The following is a 23,999-nucleotide window of genomic DNA, read 5'->3' as shown; positions in this document are numbered from 1 at the left end:
GAGGTGGGAGGAGTAAGTGAGGTGTAAGGAAAAGAAGCAGGGAGACATAACACACTTCACTTTTTATTTTGATCAGTGCTTAACATATCACCACATTGATTAGATTTTGTGTTTAACATGTTATGTGTAAAGTATATTTTTTTGTTTGCTAAATAAAATTCATACTTCAACTTAACTACCATTCTAGCTTAGTTACACCTGTTTGTGATTCTTCAGTAGTGGGAACTTCAAAGATACACTTGTGTTTGAACAAATATACTGCTACATAAGATTAAGTAGTTGAGTAGGAGGATTCTGTTGTATGTGTTTGCAAATTTAAAGCAGCTTGTTACTGCATGACATTTGAATTATTATTATTATTTATTACCATATATCAGGGATTTACAAGTGCCAAGTCAAGGATAACTCAAGTTCAAGTCTGATCTAAACGCCTTCTTTGTATTGCTATTGTTCAGCTACCTACTTCTTACTGCATGACATTTTAAATTTGTTCAAACACAAGTGTATCTTTGAAGTTCCCACTACTGAAGAATCACAAACAGGTGTTACTAAGCTAGAATAGTAGTTTAGTTGAAGCATGAATTTTCTTTAGCAAAGAAAAGAATGTACTTTACACATATAAATAACATGTTAACAATGAAAATCTGCCCTGACATGTTAAATGTGTGTTGGCGTTCAGTCCGGTCCAGTGTGGTCCGGTCCGGTCCAGTCCAGTCAGTTGGAGGTGGAAGGGCCGACTGCCAAAGAGGAAGTGGAGGGTTCCAGCTGCATTTATAGAGAAGAGGATTAGTGGTATAATCTTTTAGAGTTTTTGTGTGTAATAGTAAATTAGCAGAATCTATGAAATGAAAATGAATTGAGAAGTAAGATATGCTGACTTGAATAAAAATGAAGACTATTGTGTGATGAGTTTTTGTAATTGAATGTAATTTAAAATTTAATATGGATTTAAAGGCAGTACAGCAGAAGAAAATGGTGACATACCGTTGCAGCAGCAAAAAGACTTAGTCTAAAAGAGGCATGTAACCAAAGAGCAAGAATATAGAGTATAAATGTAAAGATTGTAAATATAGGATTGACTGCAGATGAATTGATATGAAGTTTGTAAAAATGTCACCTACGTGATGTGTTGTCCAGGTGGTCCAGAGGGTCCAGACAGTTGAGCAAAAGTGACATGACAGGAGGTGGTCAGAGCTGAGGCCTGCTGATTGAGCCATGATCCTTATGTAAAAAATGAAGATGGATAGAAGGGTTACATATGACACTCCTATGAATGATGATGCCCAAATGATATTTTTACTAACTAGTAAGAGTTTTGATGATTAATTCCAAAGAATAATACCAAAGCCAAGTGAAATTTGGCTAAGAAGAGTTGTGGTAGATTTGGGGAAGTGTGAGTTTTATTGAGAGGAAGAAGTGATGTCTATGATGTGAAATTACAGGTGGTGGTTTATATGTTTTTTAGGGCTTGGAGGGTACTCTAAATTGAGATGAAAATGCATGTATTTTTTCCCAAATGAAGTCTCTCTCTACTGTTGTAAGAGTGTAAGCCACAAAATTGAAAAGTGAGCACCTTGTGTCTGTGTAAGAGTAAAATATGTGAAGATAAAAGAAATCCTCTTACCGCTCTGCAGACAGTCATCCAGCTCCTCCTGCTTTCATGGTCCTGACGCAGTTGAGCGTGATGTTGATAAACGGCCGTCTCCACCTGTAAGAAGAAATAAAGCAAATGTGAGTGTTTTGAGGTGTTGTAAATGTTTGAGCTGCAGTGATCAATGTAAAAAATGAGCCTTAGAGTGTGTTTTATTGTTAAATATTGAAACGGTTGAGTCGTGTTTCCATACAGGTGATTGGTGGTGATTTGGCGTGATCTGGTGGTGATAAGATAAAAGTGCAAGATGCGATTTTGAATTGCAGTTGTGAATGGTAAAAATGATAAGTGGACACGAGTAATAGTTTGTTTTTGTAATTGACAGACTGAACTACAGACTGACAGACTAAATTTAAAGAGGGTTGTAGCTGCCATTAGAGATAGTCATACAATTTAAGTTCATTTAATAATTTAAGTTAAAAATTTGAATAATTTTATGTTTGGATAAAAATATTTATTTTGTTTATTAACATGATTATTAGTTAGAATGCACATAAAACATCCATGAAAAGGAGCTCTCTACATTTCCTATGAAGGATATCATGAGTTAAGATGTTTGAAAGTCAACAGATAAGCTTGAGCATGTGGGGTGAACTGGGCTTGCTAAATTATCTAAGTGTGAATAATTTGGTTATTTTGAATTTGAGAGTACTAAGTTGTGATTTCCTTTGACATGACTTGGAAGTTAATGGAAGAGCTACACAAAGACATTAAATGTTACTTATTTTGATAGTTGTTTAGTGATATTTAATTGAAGTGAAGTTACCCAAATGTTTGTAGCATGTGCTCCCATCCATGCTCCCTCCAAGCCAAGGTGAAAGGTCAGACTGTCAAGCAGGACGTGGGAGAATCCAATGTGATTTATACAAAGGGGAACCCGGATCGTACTAAGCAGGGTAGAGAACAGAGGGGTGTTTGGTTGCTGCCTGAGACAGCAGTTGTACAGGTTGTATGTTGAAATGTCAGCCAATCATATGAACTTTGAGGGCGGACACTGAGGAAAGACTGAAAACTTTGAAAAGATAATTTCATTGTTTATGGAGTAGTAGCTGAAGGTGTTAGTGTCTTTCTCTGAGGATTGTAAGATGGGTGGTTACCCATCCCTGTGGGGATCCGGAGACTGACAGTGACTGGATTCGAACAAGTCTTTTAAATTCCCACCTTACTGTCGGACCCGCCTGGGCTTGAACCCATGTCTTCAAAATTCCTGTGCAGGTATCTAACCCTTTGAGCCATCAAGCCAGACACAATGAGAAATCTTTCTTAAAGCTTTTCACTCTGTCCTCTGGGTGTTGTTCTTAAAAGTAGTAAGATCAAATGAGAGTTGAACTCACAACCTCTCAGTCTTTAGAGTATCCTTCTAACCCCTTAAGCTGCTCAGTCAGAGGTAAAAAGCACCTCTTTTTCAAACTTTCCTCTGGGTGTTGTTCTGAAACATACTAAGATCAAATGAGATTTGAACTCACAACCACTCACTCTCTAGAGTAGCACTCTAAACCCTTAAGCTGTTCGGTCAGAGATAAAGCCCGCTAACCCTCTTAAGCCTGAGATATTTGGCTAGCCATTTGACTCCTGCTTCTTAGAGCTTTTGAGAGAAGAAGAATCGAACACACATCTTGAGACCTTACAGCCAGTTGTGTAACAGCCTGAGCTATTGACTGTTGTTTCTTATAGTCTTTGAGTCTTCCCTTTCGATTTGCACTTCAAAATTGACTGACACTGCTAAGAATCTAACCAATGTCATCAGCCCTTCTGGGCAGTCTTCTAACAGCTTGAGCCATTTGGCCAGATGCTTGTTTTCCAGAGCCTATATGTCTTCACTTTGGATGTTAGACTTCAAAATTGACTGACTCTCCTAAGAGTCAAATCCACATCCTGAAAATCACCAAGGGAGTCTTCAGACAGCTACTGTTAGCATTTAACTTAGTACACTGAATGAAGTACATTACTTAAGTACAAATTTTAGCTGCTTCTACTTTGCTTGAATACTTTTTCTACTATACTTATAATTTGCATCAATTCAGAGGCAAGTATTGTAATTTTTACTCCTGTATATTAATTTGATAACTTTATGTACTAGTTACTTATCTGATTAATAACACAAAATATGATCAACAAACAAATAATCATATACTATTATAGGTTCACACAAGAAAACATAAGACTTTATAGATCCTGGGGGAAATTCTCAAGTTAGCAGTGTATTAAGTCACTTGAATTAACTCAATCAACAATAAAGTGTTATTTGCAACTACTACTTTTCATAAATGTCACTGAATGTTGGTACAACTAGTCTTTTACCTGCACAGAAATATAGATCGACTAGAGACATGAGGTTCAACAGTTTGATTCAACATTTTATTCAGACAAACAAATGGATGAAATAAATAGAGGGGGATGATTCTTGTCATATTAACAACTGTTATCATCTTCATCACTGTCATTTGAACACACAATAAATTTACGTCAGTCACTTCAGTTAAATACATACTTTAGAGTCAATAATTGACATACTGTATTACATAGCTTACATTAGTGTAGTTCTAATTTCAGTAAAGTTAATTTAAAGTTAATTTGTAGGTGGAGTCTTTAAGAAAAAAGCTTTAGCAAAATAACTGTATTCCACCCCATGGCACGTCTACTGACGCTCATGAGAATCATGCCGCTTTCCTGCACAAATCATCTTCAGTGTTATCAGCCAGGTCAAGTAGGAAATAAAAAGTCTTACAAATCAAAACCAGCTGTTAAGAATAAAAGCACAATCACAAATATAAAAATAAGAAATCATTTTAAAGTAAGTTGCATATTGACATTGTAAAAATCATACAAAAACATTAACATTTTCCAGTATTATATTGCTTGGACTTTGGTCTTCAAGCGAAAAGCAGTGAGCTAAAGACTGTGATGGTGTCTGTCGATCATTTCTCTGACATAGTGGCCTCTTCCTATGAAATTCAACGCCTCATTATCAAATGACTGCAGTTGAAATGTTCTGACTCAAGTGTTCACCCAATCTGTTTGCCTCTGACTCTGAACATCTTGCAGCTACTAACAGTATGATAACAATGCATATTATAATAAAAATTTATTATAAACTCAAAACGTTGTTTAGTGTTGATATTGTACCTGATGACATTTCATTTTTTTTGTTTACTTTATGTTACTGCTGATTTATAAAGTGAGCATCATTTAACATTTCCATACATTCTGGGCAGTTGTATTATATGAAGAGTTTCTAATGTATTTGACTGTATCGCAGCTTATACTTTGAACAGGTCTTGTTTTTTCATCATAATAATGACATCTGGAGCAAAAAGTGGTGACAGTATATTTACACAGATTTACTTAATCTTAAAAAGGTACAGGAAACTCAAAATCCTGAATTTGTAACTTAAAAGGCAGTAATGGTATTGGTGGTCTTGCCATCAGCTCCCATGTCGTTTCTTAACTCAAATTTTATCATTTAAATTTCCTGGTTCAGACACTACATTTCAAGAGGCTTTGACACGGAAGAAAAAGGTCCAGATATTAAACACTGCACTTTCCAGGCCACCGGCTTTGATGCGTGATCAACAGCTCATAATCTAATTAGGTGATTTCTCAAATTTTGTGAAGTGTTGAACAGGGCAAGGACTTTCAGAGGTGATACTTGCACATTTGGCTGCTGATTTCTCAACATAAAAATTCCAAAACACTTCAAAACTCTTATCCAAGAGTTAAAAAAAAGGACATTTGGGAAGAATATAAAACATACTGCTGGTAAACAAGATTCTGCATAGTTTTTACTAAATAACTATGAACTGGCAGCGATGCTGCATTTGTTACTTGCGTAAATCTAACTGCAGCTTTGGGTGGATGTATAACATTAAACAGTTTGTTGGCCTAGTAAACTTCCTCTCTCTCTCTGCCTCAAATTGACACAGTGAAATAGAGAGCTTGTTTTGTCATTCATAAGGTTGCTGAAACTTTTGGCGTATTCATAAGCCTGTCTCAGTTATGTTCAGCACAAACCACCTTTTCATTTCTTCGAGCTTGTTTGGCTCAAACATGTGGTCCACCTTTAAATATTGCTTCGAACTTGAAATTTGAAATGAATGTTGAGCCGAAGCTGAAAGCTGAAACTCCCTGATGGTTGATTCCTGAGAAAATTTCCCTCCAGCTTCATTTTGATTTGATAAGCTCACATAATATCATCTACAGTTCAATCAATTCTTTCACATTACACAGAACTTTCATCTCATCCTGTCACTTATAAGTGCTGGTAAAATTTAGGTTCAGTTCAAAATGTATTTGATATAACAAATAAACCAACTTTATAGTTTATTAGAGTCTGTTTATCATCTATCATAAATTATAATTCTATAATAATAATATGTTTGTTTAACATTTGAAATTGAGACAAAATTGCTGCGGAGTGTGGAAAAAACTGTCTATTTCAAGTTTCAATGAGGGATTTTATTCACATACTGATCTGATATCTCTCTGAAATATATAAACCACAAAAGGCCAGTCAATAACATACTGTCCTGGCAATAGCGGAATTTTATACTTAATGCAAATAAGCACAAGGAATGAAAGATAAATACACAAGTAAATGAGAAAAAGTGATTCTTTTGTCAATGCTCCAAAGGCTGTTAGAAAAAGTAAAGGAGCATGACAGGAAGTGATGTCATTATGCCTACCAGCTAATATGGCTTCACAGCTTTACAGTCTGATGGATGGCTTTGCTGATGGCCAGCAGGCATTTTCTCTTGGTCCAGAGTTTGGTACACAGGTAACTGTGAAAGTCAAAGCAAGTGGAAATGGTGAGGTTAAGTTGAAGCATGATGAAGTGTTGGCAGCTTCTGTCCATTAAACAAATGTCAAAGGTCATTTGGTCATTTAAAAGTCAAAAACCAGTCTTGTCCATGATGTTTAGACACATATCGATCTCAGAGGTTAGTCTCATCCCAGGTTGGGTCGTTCATGTTCTTCAGAACTCTCCTGATGATCCTCTCCAGCTCTTTCCTCGCTCGCTGCTCCTCCTCCAGCGTCCTCTTCATCCTCTTATTGTCCTGGAGGAAGACAGGAAGTGATACAATATAAGATGAGTGATATAAGATTATTTTTTGTTTGGACTATTTAGCTTGATTGGTGATACAATATGTGGCCAAATGAGGACAGGAGCATCCAATAGGGAAACTCAAAACTTCAAAATGTGTTTACCACTCAATCCATGTAAAATTCAGTCCAAAAACACAACAATGACCGCTTAACACCAACACCTGTCTCCAGTTTAACCACTTAACAATCTAGGTATAATCTAAAATAATCCTTTGCTCGGCCATCCAAATGCTCATGTGAAGGAATTCACAGTTTGGCAACTCTGGTAAAGGAGGAGAGGTTGGTCTTAATCCTTTTGAATTCCACAAATTTTAACGTGTGTGGCTAAATAGCTACATACATCTGACTTTGGAATCAGTTGCCATTCAGAACTGAGACACAGCGGTTCTTGGACCTCAGTTTGAACTAATGACAAGTTCAGGTTAGTAATAAATTAAACTGCAGACTCACCTGTTTGAGCTCCTGGACCTCGTCCTTGAGACTGTACACAGTGTCCACCAGACTCCTGCAGCAACAGAACAGCTCTGCTTTACTGTGGAAAGCCTGATACAGGAAAACTTGACATCTGATAGACCACTTTCTTTTCTTACTGTTTTTTCATAAAACAGTTTGATATGTTCCACTTGATCACTTGGAAACCCCTGAATACATGCTGCCCCTGGTTTAGTGTGTTCATATGTTATGATGTTGTGCTCTTCTATTTTCAGCAACTCCTTGTTCCCACAGCAACCGCTTTCAGAGCCTGAATTATCTGCGTTTGCAGCGTCATCTCTCACCTCTCCTCCACCACAGTCTGTCCGTTGCTCCTGGTTTCCTCCACGATAATTTTCTCCTCTTCTGGGAACAACATGTGAACATCTTTCCTGCTGGAGCCTGATTGAGCAAAGACAATAGTCCAAGTTATCAACTGTGCATCACACACAGAATGACAAATGGACAAACACAAACATGGGTACATGTACACAAACATACTATGTCATTCCAAGTGTTGAACATGGAATTACAGAGGGGCTTGAATATTGATGGGGTGGCTTACAAAGTACAAACAAGCAACCACCAGATGATGTCACAATTTGCTCACGTAAAACAAACAATGTCAGTTAATAAAATAATCTGTAAATTAGTCGATAATAAACATAATTGTTAGTTGTAGCCCTAAATGAGTGTGTCAGAGGAACACCCAGTGTGGAAGCTGCTGATTAAATGACTAGTAAGTACTTTGACTCCTGTAATTTGTCCATCTGCTTATTTTGTTTGCATACAGTGAAGTACACACCCACCTTTAAACATACTATACAGTAAAATGGTGTATATGCTTGCTGAAGCTACAATGATGGAAATCTACACAGGCTCATACACAAACACAGCTCCTATACATGCACGTACGAAGAAACACACACACATACACACAGCAGGTGAAAGGTCTGGGTCGATATATATATATATATATATATATATAAATATACATACATATATATACACACACACATCTGTCTCTAGTTGTAAGCCAGCTGGTTCAGCAGTGTGTCTGTGGTTTGCGACACCGATATCTTACGAGAAAACGAGGCAGTCCTGTAACTATGGGCGGTCCAGATACTGTCATAATCCGAGTCCTCTGATTGGTCAGAACATGGCAGGTTGCCGGGGACACCAGCGATGGTGAGGCTGGTGTCAGCAAGCACATGGTTGTGCATGAGGTCAGTCCCTTGCCAGGCTGTGTCATAAAGTAACCAGCAGTGGATGGGGTGTGGAACAAACCAAATTGAATGTCAGGGAGATGATGGGAGGAGGACAAACCGTTTTAGATAAAAGGGTTTAGGGTTTGGAACAAAAACCATATTGTAGGTGTGGGGGAAATATTTTAAAACATAAATGTGAACCATAAACCAGACCAACCAGAAATAAAAGGAAATAGTTTGTGTGGGATAAAACATGTTGAATTTAAGGAAATAAGACAAGGAAAAAATAGGGATAAAACCAAACAAGCAGTTAATGAAAACAACAACAATTGGAGGATGGAGAAAGCAGAGGAATGAAGGAAAGACATAAAAAGAGAGGAAAGAGAAAAACATTGTTAGAGATGAAAGCAGAGAACAAACAGTGTTAGATATAACACACATCTAGCAGTGTGTGAGCATATGTGTCATGATACTGTGTTCATGCTGTGTTTACATATGAATGTACTGATCTGTGTGTGCAGACTCACTGGAGTTGAGAGTCTGTCGTGTCTTGGCGCTGGTACAGTAAGCCTCAATCACTTTCAGTATCTGAGCATCCTCCTCCAGAGCTGCTGTACCTGAGACACCAGGGCAGAACAGAGGGAGTTCAAGTCTCTAAATACTGTGAACAGGACCTTCAACTACACACCCTCTGGCAGCCATATTGGAAACAAAAAGTTATTTCCAACAGTGCAGCCTGTGTTTCTACTGTGGATATAAATCATCAGTTTATTTTGTAATTATTCTACATCTTTTTAATTGTTAAATTTGATGAAAATGTATTAAATCAGACAGAATTTTTGGGCCACGACAAGAATCACGATTAATAAACAAATGAAACACAGAGTATCTGTGGCTGGCTTATTTTTGCTAATGAACTGGCCCTGTGTTTACTATTCAACGGTCGCTGCTTTTGGTTCAGAATAGCATTGGCATATTATTTTTGATTTAACATTCTGACATTCATCCCTTTTAGATAAACTTTAAAGAAATGAAAACCCATGTAAAAGCAACAGAGATACATGTGCAGCGTGTTGCATTTATTTAAAATTATTATCATTATATATTATCATTATTAAACACTGTCAAAGAAATCTAAAGGCAAATTCTTCCTTAACTATGCTTTCTTTATTTCAGTTGCTCAGTTGTGTACTTACTCTTTCTGGCAGTGAAGTCCTCCTCTGAAGGTTTCCTCTCTGGCTTCCTCTTAGGGAGCAGCTTCTTCATGTTCTTAGGACTTTTACTCATATCCTACAAAAAAAAGGGATTGAAATGTTTACAGTAGGAATGTTATTCTAATCCCAGTTTAACAGGACTCGGGAAACATATAAAGCTTTGATCGCCATAATTTCATTGTGTAATTTCAAGTGAATGAAAGTGAAATGACTCCTGCTTTGAGAAACATATTGTATATCATAAAGCCGAAGTATAAACTTGACTCATTTTTGTATGTCAGTGAACAGCACCTCCTTGTAGCAGAGAGCCGCGGAGGGCCGGAGTGGAGGCGCAGGGCGAAGGCAGCTCAGGCTCCAGGGTTTGGGGGTACTCGGTGGCTCCAGGGGCCCCCACATTGGGCTGCTATTGTGTGCCGTCCCATATGAGGAGGGATGGGGAAGGGTGTGGTAGGTGTGTCCGCTGCTGACTCCACGTGACTCGGAGTGTCTGGCAGGAGTGACTGGGTGAGAGGGCAGCTGGGCGGAGGAGAGGAGAGGTTAAAGAGAGGAGCAGGTGGCAAACTGGCTAATTGATTTATTCTTCACAAAACATGGAGACTCACTGTGTGACAGACGGACTGATGCTTGTGTGAGTGTGTGTGTGCGGGCGGAGTGTGCGTGTGTTTGGTGAGAAGGTCTAGCCAGTCCTGTAGCTCGTGCTGACTGTTACACGCCACCTGCATCCGCTCACACTGGCCACCTGTACGGCAACGCACACACATACACACAAACAAATATGTTTATGTGGCAGGCATAGGTCACACATATAAACACTACAACACTACTTAGAGTGAGCTAGTGGCTTCCTACATTTCCCATAATTCCTCTGAACAACACACAGACAAAGGGCATACATTTCTAGTGGTCTAGCTTGAAATTAGTTAGTGGGGAGCTTCTCTGACTGTGGAAACACCACTGAACACAACAAAATGATATTGAAATTAGTATTTGTGACTCTCTGCTTTGATGATTTCTCTCTGTATGATTGCTGAGTGATACTGCTGATGTGATCTGATGTCATGTTGTCTTTTTAAAGGGTTGTATAAGTTTATAGGTGTTTGTCTTACTTTAGTAATTGCTTTTTTGGTTGCTTTTTTGTTTTAGATTTTGTATCATTTCCCAGGATTCCTAGGAATATTCTTCATAGAATTACATTTATTCAGATTTTCAGATTTTACTTTTTTCATATTTCTTTATATTATGTGATAATAATTATTCCTCTTAAAATACACTATCCATTGGTGCACACATGCTAAAAATTCCAGGATCCGACAGGTATTTTTCCCAGGAAACAGGAACACGATTTGGCAAGAATCAACAGATTCTCAATTCCTCTTATTCAACTGATATGTTAAAACGCTAAAATCATGTGGGATTTTTTTATAAAGGAGTTCAGCTGAAATCAGAAAGGTCTACTAGTTAAATGAGAGAGAGGACTGACCGGATATTTCAAAAGCATTCCTCAGGTTTTCTCCGTCCTCTATTCTGGAGATGAGCATTCCTGATAATGGCATCCTCCCCTACAGAGACACACCGACAAATACACAGGGTTAGTTGAAGAACATACAGACAGCATCATTGAATTTTCATCTCATTTAAAACTTACTTGATAGATGAATCCACTCATTCTCAGGCTGGCAGACAGCATGAGCAGTGTATGAGGGAAGAGGACGAGGTAGCGTTCATTTGACTCCTGAAAGACAAAGTAACTAGTTAACCAAAACTCTTCTAGTTTAAATGGCAGGTCAGATCAATCAACCACTTATAATGTGGGTCGGTTCTCTTACAAACAACTGAGATATGACTAGTTTGAAAAACAGGGCTTTTATTTCATACAGATAATGATGGTGTCATTGTTTATGTTGATAGGTACCTGACAGTTCTGTGTGTGGACTGTGGCCTGGGACATGTGCAGCACAGGGCCGAGGGTTCTGATGTCATCTCCCTCCCAGTTTCTGATTGGCTCTGTTAAAATCTGCAACTCCAGGTCCTTCTTCTTCCTCACCTCCTGACACTGGGTCTGAAGACACACAGAGGCACACAAAGGCACATGTCTTCACAAACTCTCTGTGAGATGATGAATGTTGATAATCGATGATCAGTGTAAGCGTGTCTTACTGCAAGGGTTTTGAAGGCCGTCATGGAAGCGTGGAGATCAGCTCTGTCAGGGTGTTGGTCCTAAGACAAAGACAAATAAAAGAAATAAATAAAAGATGGAAACACATTGAATAGATTTTTTTGCATGCATGGAGATTCAGATAAATTTCTTGCTCAGAAAAAAATGTAGCTCGCTTCACTCCAGTCATTGTTATGTTACGAATGATATTTAATGTTGTCTGTATCTGTGCAGGTCAAAAACAGAAAAGCAAACAGATTAAGCCTTACCTCCATGTGTCTGTCCAGTTCTTTTAGCAGTGTTGGGTATCTCTCCAGTCTGGTGAAGGGTTTACTCAGACTAGTGGTCAGAGTCAGGATCCCTGGAGTGGATGCCCCCTTTGACTCCATGTACTCCCCCAGCTCCTCACTGTGACACACACACACACACACACACACACACACACACACACACACACACACACACACACACCACACACACACACACACACACACACACACACACACACACACACACACACACACACACACACACACACACACACACCGAATATATTCACATTGTTTTGGGACAAACACACACATTTTTCTTTTCTCTGTTGAGCAGAAACCTTTGTCTTCTTGTTTGCATACATACACACACTGTGTCTCTGACGGTACCTGTGTTGTGTGAGTACATTGACAGCAGACGGGTGGTTGGAGCAGTAGGCCACATAGATGATTTTTATTTGGGGCATGAGACTCAAGAAGAACCCCCCGATCCTCTGCTGGTTCTCTGGGAGTCTGCACAGAAATGAGTTGACAATGTTAGACTTGCTACTGCCAGTGCTGGCATTTAATCACACGGTCAGGTAAAGATTAAATAGATGATAATTATGGGGCATCAGCTGGTGCTCTGGGATTCAGGATGTGTATAATGAATGTAATACTGAGGAAATTTCTGGCTGGTAAACAACATTTACATAAAGGCATTAAGACCATCTTAATTTAGGGAATAATATAAAATTATCAATACCAAACAATCAATATTTGGACTGTTTCTGTGTTTATTAATCACCTTTTATGACAAAAAGTCTGACAAACATGAACTCAAATATGAACTGAATGTGGCAGACACCTCAATCTACCACTAGATGTCTCTGTTGTTACACTGACTGCCTTCATCACCCTTCACTGAGGCCAACTGATGGACCGGGCATCAGTCTGCTTTGTTAGTTAAACAGGATGTTAGCAAAAGCAGTTCATCAGGGATTTGTGCATCCTAGTTAAAGAGTCTTTAAGACTTTTTATTGCTACCTGGGGATGAAATTAAAAGCAATCAAAAAGAACTTAATAAAGAAGTTAGAATTGAAAGGCTACACAGTGTTCTGAAACAAGAGCTGGAACCAGATACAGAACCTATACAGAGGCACAGAGTACTTGGAGTGTCGCAGTCTACTAGTGCAAGAAAAACCTGTTGCTACCGTTTCATGGTGAAAACACTACTGTATCAATACAGTAACTGCATCTGACAGCTTCCCATATGAGATGACAACAATGCATTACAGAAAAGCCTTATTTCAGCTAGGTATAGTTAGTACATCTGTAGCAGACAAAAAACAAGGATATACTGACTTAGTGTGCTCCTCTAAGGACTGGACCAAAATCTGCTGGAAGGTTGAGATCTCCTCCAGATTTCCTTGAATGTGACCGATGTCCACAACGCTGAGTCTGCAAAACAGAGGAGAGGGCCATCATTCATAATTACAATGTGCTCTCGGGGTAATCCTGACTGATCAGTACACAGGTATGAGTGTGATAATTGGATAGGTTGTATTGATATTGCTGTAGATTACTAGTGTATGTACCACTAACTCTAGAACCCAACTCTGTTGAATAACACAACAAAAAGTGAAGTAAAAATAACTCTACCTGTCTGTGGGGTGAAGTGAGCGCAGGTATGAGCCCAGGAGACTCTGTAGCTCCCTTGAATATTCGTTCTCTGCTTCCAGGATGTTCTGTAGGACCTGACAGAGACATGACCCACAAAAACACACACACATTTCACTTTTACAGATATAATGAAGGGGTAATAGAAAAAGATATGAGAGACATTTAAAAATGGCAATACTATATGCTTTTGCCCGTAAAAATCCCAATTCCCATAACAAATACTGCATCAGTCAGTAACACCTTATATTATAAGTCCCATATTTTCCTATATTTCCCTTGGTAGGAAGTGATTTTAACTGTAAATTCATAGGACAGATCCTAAAAGGAATGATGTGTTAGGTACTAATTACAGGGAAGACAGAGACTATTACTTTTAAGCAAAAATTCCAGAAGATCGTCCGATTAAAGCTTCTTCTATGTGAGGATTTGTTGTTTTTCTCTGTTTAATGCCACTGCAAACTGAATATCTTTGGATTTTGGCCTGTTGGTCTGACACAGAAATGACATTAGGTTGGTTATCAGTATTAGCCTGATTTAAAGTCATTAATTGACCATTTAGATGTCAGCCATTTATGTGACAACAACCTGTTTTCTGTTGATGTCACTATGAGGACATTTTTTGCGGGTAGGACACAAACACAACATCCAGGCAGGTCAAAATATGATTCTATGAGCAGGTTGTTTTATAAAGTGGGAGAGCATTTTGTAAAGAGCTAATGGAGAGAGATATCAGACCATGTGGGAGCTGCAACACTGGCTTGAGTAGCTTTCAACGGGTCTGACTCCACAAGCTAATTGGCTAATCTCTCCATATCCAGAATCAGAAACCTCTTAGGAATGAGGTTTCTGCTAATGAATTGTGGCATTTTAGTCACACATGTTGCTGTGTCCTCCTTCGGGTCAGGAGACAATAAAAATTTCACTGCAACTGAAGCAATAAAACAAGGTAAAAAAAAAAACTGAATGTAAAAATCAATTTGTAAAAAGATGCAGACAGGATGGCAACAAGAACACTGTGAAAATGCTGGTATTGTTTAACTTTTTTGAAACAAAAGCATGAGACCACAAACACACACACACACACACAAAGAAAAAAACCTTAAAGCCTATGTCCTAATACAAACATCTGTTCTAAAGCTTTGAGAGGCTCTTTTAGAAGACGCACAAAAACCTTCTTTTTCTTTTGCATTTCTGTCTGGGAACAACTTTGACTTCAGGCAGGGTCTGTGTGTGTTTGTTTGTGTGTGTATGAGAGAGACTCAGGTACCTCAACCAAAGATAGACTGTCAAGAGAGTCTGCGCAGCTTGTTGCATTATTAAAACACATACACAACACTCTTGCATACACACACAGCAGCGGGAGCTAACCCTGGGGCAAGGCTGCCCCAGAAACCACTGAAATGGAAGAAATAACCTACATTACATCTGCTGCACTCTCACACACACACACACACACACATACACACAGATGACACATGCAGGGGTGCCACGCAGGCTCCACAAATCACACATGCTTATGAGCACGCAGACACAGCTACACAATCATTAAGTGGATGAAAAATTATTGATTTTAACAGTCCACAAGAGCAGACACACATGTGACAAACATCCATTTACTCAGTTCACTCCTGCAGTCTAACTGAAAGCTGAAACAGGAGAGACAGAGAGCAAACACAGAAGACATCATTTTGTTTCCTTTGCCACAAAAAGGCAAAAGTCTAAACTAAACCTCTGTTCTAAAAATAGTGACATTTCCTTCCTCTTTCATTGTTTATTTGAATATTTAAGCATCGTAAGCACAGTTTTAACACACACACACACACAAACACACATGCAGACACAAACAGGTTAGAATATGATGCTCACCACATTGTAGTAGGTCTTACTGATGATAGTAGTATCAAAACCTTTGGGTGGACTTTTTAAAGTCCCAGACTTTGGCTTGTCTGATGTCTTATCTAAAAACAGAGAAAGGACATTTTAATGGTCTATACACAAAAACCAGCTGCAAGTAAAAACTAGAACAAAACCAAGTAATTTCAATTAAATGCACATCTGTTACATATAACTATAACTATTATACAATGTTCACAACAACATTCAACAAAAGGACACAGAAAAAAATGTCTCTTTTTGGATTTCCCCACTGCAGGGCAACGTTGCGGGCATTACAGTATGTAGGACAACCGATGACTGACTCGACAATGTCATGTCATTTTACTGTCCTGGTTACTGTCAAACCCTTCAGTTCACTGTGGAGACATTACAGTGTAAAGCCAAAAGAGTAATGACTATTTTCTAGATACTCTGCAGCTGAATGCACATCTTAAAGACATCTGACTGGCCGGAGAAAGTAAAGAGCTATGTAAATTTGAATCTGAGATAATTAGCATGCTATGAAAGATACAGATCTTAGTCCTGGAGGTTCAGCAAAAAGGTTCTTAAAACAGGAGTAACAGTAGTAACCAAGGACTGCTATACAATAATAGATATAATTCTATAATTGGTGTACGGTGTCTTCTTCATAACACAAAGGCTCAGTCTCAATAACAATGATTCATGTCAATAAACCGAGATAACAGGGATGTGGAGCCTCCAATTCATCACTGTTTACTTAACAAATAATCACAGCCAGCATTAGTTTGCATCTCTCCTGTGCAAGCCTGTTATCTCACTCATCAAACAACTCCCCATGGCCATATGAATCTCCTGCCATTCCTCAGTACGTTGTTATCATGGTCCTTGTTTTTTCGCTGTAAGCTTCAAGTCAGGAAGTTTCTTTCTATACAGCAGCTCTGGAACTTCCTGCAATTGTGTGCATGTGGAGCTTCCTTCCTTCCCTGCATTCCCCTCCTCAGAAAGCAACACAACTAACCAACACAGTCAAGCCGCCTGCAGGGGCATGACTCTTACAAACACAGGGGGCAGCAGTCAACAGCCTCATGAACTCAGTGCTCAGAGTTCAGTACTGCATGGTGACCCAGCTTTTCTCAATTTATGTAAACCCAAGAGAAAAACCCTGCAGATACTGACAGTTCAGTAAATATGTTACTCAGGTCTTTATACCAAGTACAAACAGTCCTATTGTTTTACATTTCTGGTGAAAAAAAATGCCTTAATCTTATCTCACTGTATCCTCACACTAAATTTCAGCCATTATAAAAAGAAATCAGTGGGATTACATCTCTGAATTTAGTGCTTAAAGTTTTCTTCATTTGCAAGATTAGGGAACAGGTCACTTCAATTAAAACAGGGTTACGCATGTGGGAAATTTCTGATCCAAACTAACGAACAAAGATAAATGCTACACACAAATTTGAGCTCAGATGCAGTATGTTTCAAGGACGACTTGGCCAGTCTACTTCATTAAGAAATCATATTACAACTAAAAGAGGTCAGTAGGTTATTATCAGTAAGAGCAGGACTGCAGGAAGTCAGTTTGTTTCAGCGGATCTGTGTGTGTAGTTGGTCTGTGTCATTGCTTTGGGAAAATCTTCTAAAATCTAAATTTCTATTAAACGGTTTGGGTCTAATGTTTGATGTACAATAGTATATGTTTTAATCCTCACCACAAGAAAGTAAATGTTTATTTTACTGCAGTTTAAATTAAAACTGCAATTAAAACTACTTACATGCAGTATATTTAACCAAACCATCAACTTTGACCAAAGCTATGATAAGAAACCAGCTCATTGTCTCCCCACTGCTCTGATAAATGACTGGGGAAATGAATGATGCACATCATCTGAAGCAACGAGAGCGTCACCCACCGCTTCCTTTCAGCTCCCGTACATAGTTGCTGGGGAACCACCCAGTCTTGCCGTTGATCGAGCCTTCCCACCAGCCCCCCTCCTCCTGCCTGCTCACACTGATGATGTCACCCTTGGAGAAAGAGAGTTCATCCTCATTGGTCTGCTCAAAGGCAAAGCGCGCCTTGACCAGCATATGGCCACACCCGCTTCCCTCCGACATGTCCTGGGAGCGAGGAGAATAAGAAACACAAGAGCAGGACTTCAGAGGTAGGGTAATAACAGTTAACCCCTCTCAGTGTTTGTTTACTGTCATTACATGTGACTTCTGTTACTGTCGTTGTCATGGTAACTCACCAGGCTGCGGTACTGAGGCTGCAGCAGTTTAGAGGAGCGACTCTGAGTGTTCAGAGAATCAAATGACTTGATCCTCAGTGTTGCGGAGTGCGGCACACACACACTGTCTCCAGAAACACCTAAATCTGCAAGTACACAATCCTTCAATCAGTGGTCGTGTTAAAACTCATTAGAAATCCTTGTAAAGATATACTAATAAATTAATACTAACAACACCCTAAAGAGCTTTTATCAAAATATAATCATTCTACATATAATGTAAACGGTATATTATATTTATGCTTTCCATATGATACTTATAGTTACACTAAAGAAGTAGTTCCAATAATAGTATGAAAAGAAATATTCATTTCAAGAGCACACATCCAAACAGGACAAAAAGGAATAAATTACAAGATAAAAACACTGCAAACATAACACACACACACACACACACACACACACACACACACACACACACACACACACACACACACACACACACACACACACACACTTGCCTTCAGTAGCTTTGCTGAGGGCAACCAAGGAGTTTAGCACCTTGGAGAAGTTCAGTCCCTGCAGGAGGTCATTGACCTCAAAAGCCTAAAGAAGAGAAAACCGAATAAAGAATATGAAATACATTTTAGACCAGTAATAAAGCATTGAGGGGCTTTGAGGCAGGAGAGACAACACACGTTCATAATAAATTTATAGGGTGTGACATTAGCAAGGACACAAAGCTGTCTTCCTGACATTTCCATGCACATATCTCACACAGGCATGTGGTGGTAAATAGAAAGGAAGGGACCTATGGCCTCCAGTTGGTGATCAAAAAAAAGGCTGTGTTTTCTAAAACACACTGGAACTGAATGTATCCAACAAGAAAAATCATACTTTTAAAAATTATGGCTTTGGCATTTACCATACCCTCTTCTTATTTAGCTACGTCAACCTAAAAATGAAGGAACACTGAGTTTAGTGGGGGTTTACATCTTTGCTCCAACTGCAGTCTGGAGCAGGATTACTCAAAGTCTGAGCTCCCCCTTGTAATCTGCCCATCACACACACACACGCACATGCACATGCACACACACACACACACACACACACACACACACACACACACACACACACACACACACACACACACACACACACACACACACACACACACACACACACACACACACACACACACACACTGCTATAATCAAAATACCTCTGAAGCCCCTAATCTTGTGTATACTACACACACTGACGGACTTCTACACTCCCAAGGCGTGAAGGTGGAGCAATCTGGGGCGTGAAAATCAAAGCATAAATACTCTGACGTGGTACTTTAACATTTTAATTTACAGTAAAACTATCTCATGATGAAAATGGCAAGAAGTATCCTAATTCTACATTTCTTCACGTTAAGTTCTCTTTAATTTAAAGACAAAAAAACAATGTTGTTTAATGAAGTCTTCCTCTCAGTCTGATTTATATACACAGGCTGATTCGTAGTCCAAGCAGTATGGACCCAACAGTTAATACACACTTTCACCTCTCCAACTGGCATTTGGCCAAGGTACAGTATGAGGCTTTCTATCCACTCCTGCAGTAGAAATACGTCAGTGTTACTGTTGCATTTGCACACATTTTAGGCATTTACTGTAACTAGTGCTCCCTACTGGTTCTAGGGTTCATTTCCAGATCAATATATTTGATTAATACTTAAACACTAAGAACAACATGTAGGATGTCTATCATGAACATTATTTGTTCATCTTTATAAATAAATTAGTTTTACTGCACTTGCACATTTTATGTTTTTGCATTGTGCAACATAAATCTATGATTAAACCCTTTAAATTGGTATTAATATAGCATGTAACCAAATTAAAAATGTTCATCACCACATATTAAATGCAGTTAGTTTCATTTTGCAGGTTGCATCCGTAGTGAAAATACTCTTGCCTACAGCTGTGGGACGCAGAGACTACATACACACAGCATGCTTAAAACAAACGCCTGTGATTGGTCAAACAGCTTACCTGATAATAGGGAGCGCTTGAATTAATGCTGCAGAGAAGGCACACTAAATGCACGGAATCAATATCCCATCCGATTAGGCTTAATTAATAGCAGAAGCCAAATTTATGACCGCGACTTTTATCTGATTAATTGTGCAGCTCTGGTTAATCGTGGAGTCCAAATTCATCCACACTCACACTGGCACTCTGTAATCCTCCTCTATTGGACAGGCAGTCTGGCTCTTCCCCTGCTTGTCCAATGACTGTCTGGGAGAATTACTACGCTGATGTCAGTGAGACTGCTGGTAATGGAGGCCTTGGCTTCCAGCAACATGGCTGACATGCATCTAATCAACCTGATTGGAAAATCCACTGGCTGCCTGGTGTGTTGCATTACATCAGCCCACCCTTCTGTCCTTCTCCATTTCATCCTTTCATTCTCTTTCCATTTCTCCTTTACCATGGATTCAAGGTTTTTTATAAAGACCATTCTCCCCGTCAAGATCATTTTCCAAGTCTAGAGCAAAACCTTGTTATATATCTGCAGCCAAGGACTTGTGTTGCATAATCTTCTCTTTTCCATTATGATGCTGTGGCCATGGAAAAACATGGCTAAGATCAATAGTCTGAGTGTGTGTGTGTGTGTGTGTGTGTGTGTGTGTGTGTGTGGTGTCATTTTGTACCACACTAACCCTCTCCTCATTCCCACTGTGGGACAGGATATAACCTGGTTTAACCCAGTGTTGCGCAAACACACACGCACCCTAATATGTGCTTTTGCACTCTGATAACAATACTGATCATTTGAAACGCCAACAGCCTAATATTTTGTATCAATTTCAATATTTCCAACTTTATATTTGACAGTTTCTGCAGAAATATTTATGGCTTTCCACAGAGATTTCATCACAGAGTAGAAACGCTTCTGCAAGACCATTGAGAACGTCATGAAACTCTCCTATGCCTATAATCGTCATCATCACCAATAACAACAACATGCATGCACATGTTACCCAATATGTTGATCTATTCCAAAACCGTGTATCCACATTTATCTCTGCCTCTTGTTTCCATAACTACAAAGGAACGATAACTCACCCTCAAGCAGCAATAATACATTAAACACTATAGCTTTAAAAAGATCTTTTGGAAACAGCAACTAAGAAGAGCAGATTGGAAGTGTCACTGTCCGTATGACTGTTATCAGTGTGCCTGCCTTTACCCTCCTATTTACTCCTTTAATAACATTCCACTTCATTATTACAGAAAGTAGCACCACTTTCTCTTAAAACATTATCTATGTATGGGTTTAACTAATGGCTTTATTACAGTAATAGACAACAAATCATTTACTGAAAATAACTTTTGGGTTGCCAGGTTCTGAAACATCACTGGACCATTTACCTGGACCACAGGTAACTTATTAAAGTTTACAGATGCAGACTTGAATGATTAATAGTCTTCTATAAATACACTTACTAACATTTATAGTGATTATAATGGATTTCTGACATTTCTGGCGGCAAATAGAGCCATTAGTTATAAGTTAATAGAGTTAATCATTTAACACCCATTGGGGGTATCACTGTGTTTAGATGCTTGAGTCATTACGAAACATACGTTTAACTGATCAAAACAACTAAATTCAGACACGTTATTAATACTTTTATAATTCAATACAAAGGAATATCCATAAAGAATTTCCTTTACCACAGCCATATTTAAAGGTAACTTTTCCAGGCTGGTCCACAGCACAGTCTCTGTAACTGCTTCAACAGGAGTAACAGTTAAACAATATAAACAGGATAAAGACGTCACTGATAAACAGTAGGATACACAAGTTGTAAAAGATGGTTTAAACGATAAATAGGTTACTGGACGTCTGGGGTAATGTGCTTCCTGGCCTAAATGCTGTGGAAGTGCATTAGTAAATACATTTTTAATCTGGTAACTCACCTCCACACCGAAAGCCCCGCAGCCTTTAACAAACTCAGCAATGTTCCTCTGATACTCGCTGTCGCTCCTCGGTTCCTGGAAAAACTACAAAACAAAAAGTCGCAAAATTAGCTTCAAACACTGACTTGAAATATTAATTAACTGTCAACGAAGGTGTTTAAAGGTTTTCCGCATGGAAACAATCTTATTCCAGGCGTTGCTGGTGCACTTGTCACTTGCTGCTTATTAGTGTCAAATTAGCTTGAGTAAGGAGTCAAACTTCCGGTTTTGGCTTTCAAACTAAAACATTAATTGGTTTCGGTTTTCATACATTTCGTGTTTAATATGTTCCTTTAGGTAAAAAATTACATATACCATTCTCTTTTTGCAGCTACTAGATACCTATTAGTTGTAGGTTAGTGTCTCTATTTCTTAAGGTTTTCAGTCTTGTCTTAGTTTTGTTATAATATCTTGATAAACCGCATAAAGAAAATAAAACTACATATTATTTACAGAAGAAAAGAAGTCTGATGCCTCCACAAAAGTGTGGGCTATGATCTGTACTAGCTGTGGCAAAGCTATTTCTAGAGTTTGTAAAATAAATAAAATAAGAGGTGAGCCATGGCTACTGGAGGGTTTTACGCCTTTACTTTGAAAGACAGATTGCCTCACTCTGTGTTGAGTTGCAGCTAACTGAGGCTAACCTGACACAGATCTACAATCTTCCTGGGAAGTTGGATAAGCCAAAGGAGGATATGACGTTCGCAGGTTCATAGTCCATTGTGTGTGTGTGTGTGTGTGTGTGTGTGTGTGTGTGTGTGTGTGTGTGTGTGTGTGTGTGTGTGTGTGTGATGCAAATTTTACATTCAAATTACTGACATGTAAAAAAGCCTACTAGAGACTCAGCATTAACTATGAGTAGGTTTATACAATAAAGTAGTAGATAATTTGCACTGTAGTACTAGTAAACACACACTGTTGAATTGTTGAATTGGTCTACATTCACTATAAGTAGTTGTATTACAGTATTTCTAGTATATGCAGTTATGGACAGAAAAAAAGGAAAAATCAAAGGGCACTATAGGATAACCTGTACAAGAAAAACAAAAAAGCTACAGCATCCTGTTTCAATGAATAATTGCTGTTGTAAGAATAGTACTCCCAGTATTTAGGCTACATGTGTCTAAAAGAACGTATCCCTTTTGACTTTAGAAAAAAAAAACACTTTATAGGCAAAGTGAAAAACAAATCTCTGAATATTTTCTTATGAATAATGTATGGTAACTGTGTTAAGGCAGTTTTTTCTATTTTGTACTAGTCCTCTAGCCTATTGATGTAGTCTATTTTGCTTTTGTGTTGTTTTTCGTGTTTTATATAGCCTATTGTATATATTTTAATCTTAGGTTGTATTGTTTTTCTTCCATAGTGCTCGAGCCCTCCATCCACTTACTTTGTCCACTGTCCCGGGTCTGAGTCGCTCCAGCAGCCTGCACAGCACCGCGCCATCCTGCAGGGACGCCTGGAGGAAAGCCTCTGGGTCCGAGATGCTTTTCTTGGGAGACTCCAGGACTCCCAGCGTTATGAGCCACGTTACCGTCTGTTCGGCGGAATTCATGCCTGAATTTCTAATGTTATAAAACAACAACAGCAGCAGCAGCGGCGGCGGCAGCAGCACTCTGGAGTGTCTGCGTTATCCTACTTGTGGTGCGTCCTAAATGAGACAGGAGGGTCAGCCCCGCCTTGTTTGACCATTACAATCAACGCACTCTGGTTGGATCGTGCAGCTGTTATTCCAAAATAGAAAAAATAGATGTGGAAATGAGAAATAAAAGGGGTTCCTTCCTTTAACTGCTTCGTATTGTCCCTCACTGCTCCCTCTCTCTCTCTCTCTCTCTCTCTCTCTCTCTCTCTCTCTCTCTCTCTCTCTCAGAGCGGATGTCTGCATCACCTTTGCTTGTGCACAAAGTAGCAACAGCGCCAGTGTCAATTAGATATTGTAGAATACGACTTCCTCTGTCAACTTTCAAATTAAAGACCTATGCTTGACGATCGTATGTCAAGCTTTTAGTGCACAATAAAACAATATTCGAAATAAGATTTAGCTTCATTGGCATCTGTAGTTATATGTCGTATTGAATGTACGTTAATATTGAACAGCTGTTTAAATTGCCCGGCCTTTTCTTTTCTGTCTTATAAAGCGTTTTGAGCTGCATTTTGCATGATAAGTG

At 38.9% G+C, this 23,999-nt stretch overlaps 1 protein-coding gene across 5 annotated transcripts; it reads right to left on the bottom strand.

Annotated features, from left to right (window-relative positions):
- Positions 1-50: 50 nt before the first annotated feature.
- Positions 51-23,657, bottom strand: arhgef7b (Rho guanine nucleotide exchange factor (GEF) 7b). Of its 5 annotated transcripts, XR_008826762.1 has the most exons (27): positions 23,222-23,657; positions 21,793-21,876; positions 18,340-18,424; positions 17,840-17,964; positions 17,504-17,708; positions 15,600-15,691; positions 13,713-13,807; positions 13,416-13,511; positions 12,462-12,584; positions 12,072-12,210; positions 11,805-11,864; positions 11,560-11,706; positions 11,293-11,379; positions 11,128-11,206; positions 10,250-10,386; positions 9,939-10,163; positions 9,630-9,723; positions 8,961-9,050; positions 8,310-8,468; positions 7,531-7,627; positions 7,205-7,259; positions 6,334-6,705; positions 2,418-2,538; positions 1,625-1,708; positions 1,122-1,221; positions 985-1,009; positions 51-765 (listed from the first exon to the last, which is right to left on the bottom strand). XR_008826762.1 is itself a non-coding variant. In XM_056370400.1 (22 exons), exons 1-22 carry the CDS (start codon positions 23,384-23,386, stop codon positions 6,583-6,585), a joined length of 2,562 nt encoding a protein of 853 aa, XP_056226375.1. In that variant the 5' UTR covers positions 23,387-23,657; the 3' UTR covers positions 3,988-6,582. The 5 variants fall into 5 exon arrangements, 1 of the variants encoding a protein (XP_056226375.1); XR_008826761.1 differs by lacking the exon at positions 985-1,009; XR_008826763.1 differs by lacking the exons at positions 985-1,009; positions 2,418-2,538.
- Between the last annotated feature and the right edge of the window lie 342 nt (positions 23,658-23,999).

The sequence above is a fragment of the Seriola aureovittata genome, chromosome 24 (genome assembly GCF_021018895.1).
Source record: "Seriola aureovittata isolate HTS-2021-v1 ecotype China chromosome 24, ASM2101889v1, whole genome shotgun sequence".
Taxonomy (NCBI): Eukaryota; Metazoa; Chordata; class Actinopteri; order Carangiformes; family Carangidae; genus Seriola; species Seriola aureovittata.
Note: the sequence above shows the minus strand (reverse complement) of the source record. Positions and strands in the feature narration are given on the sequence as shown.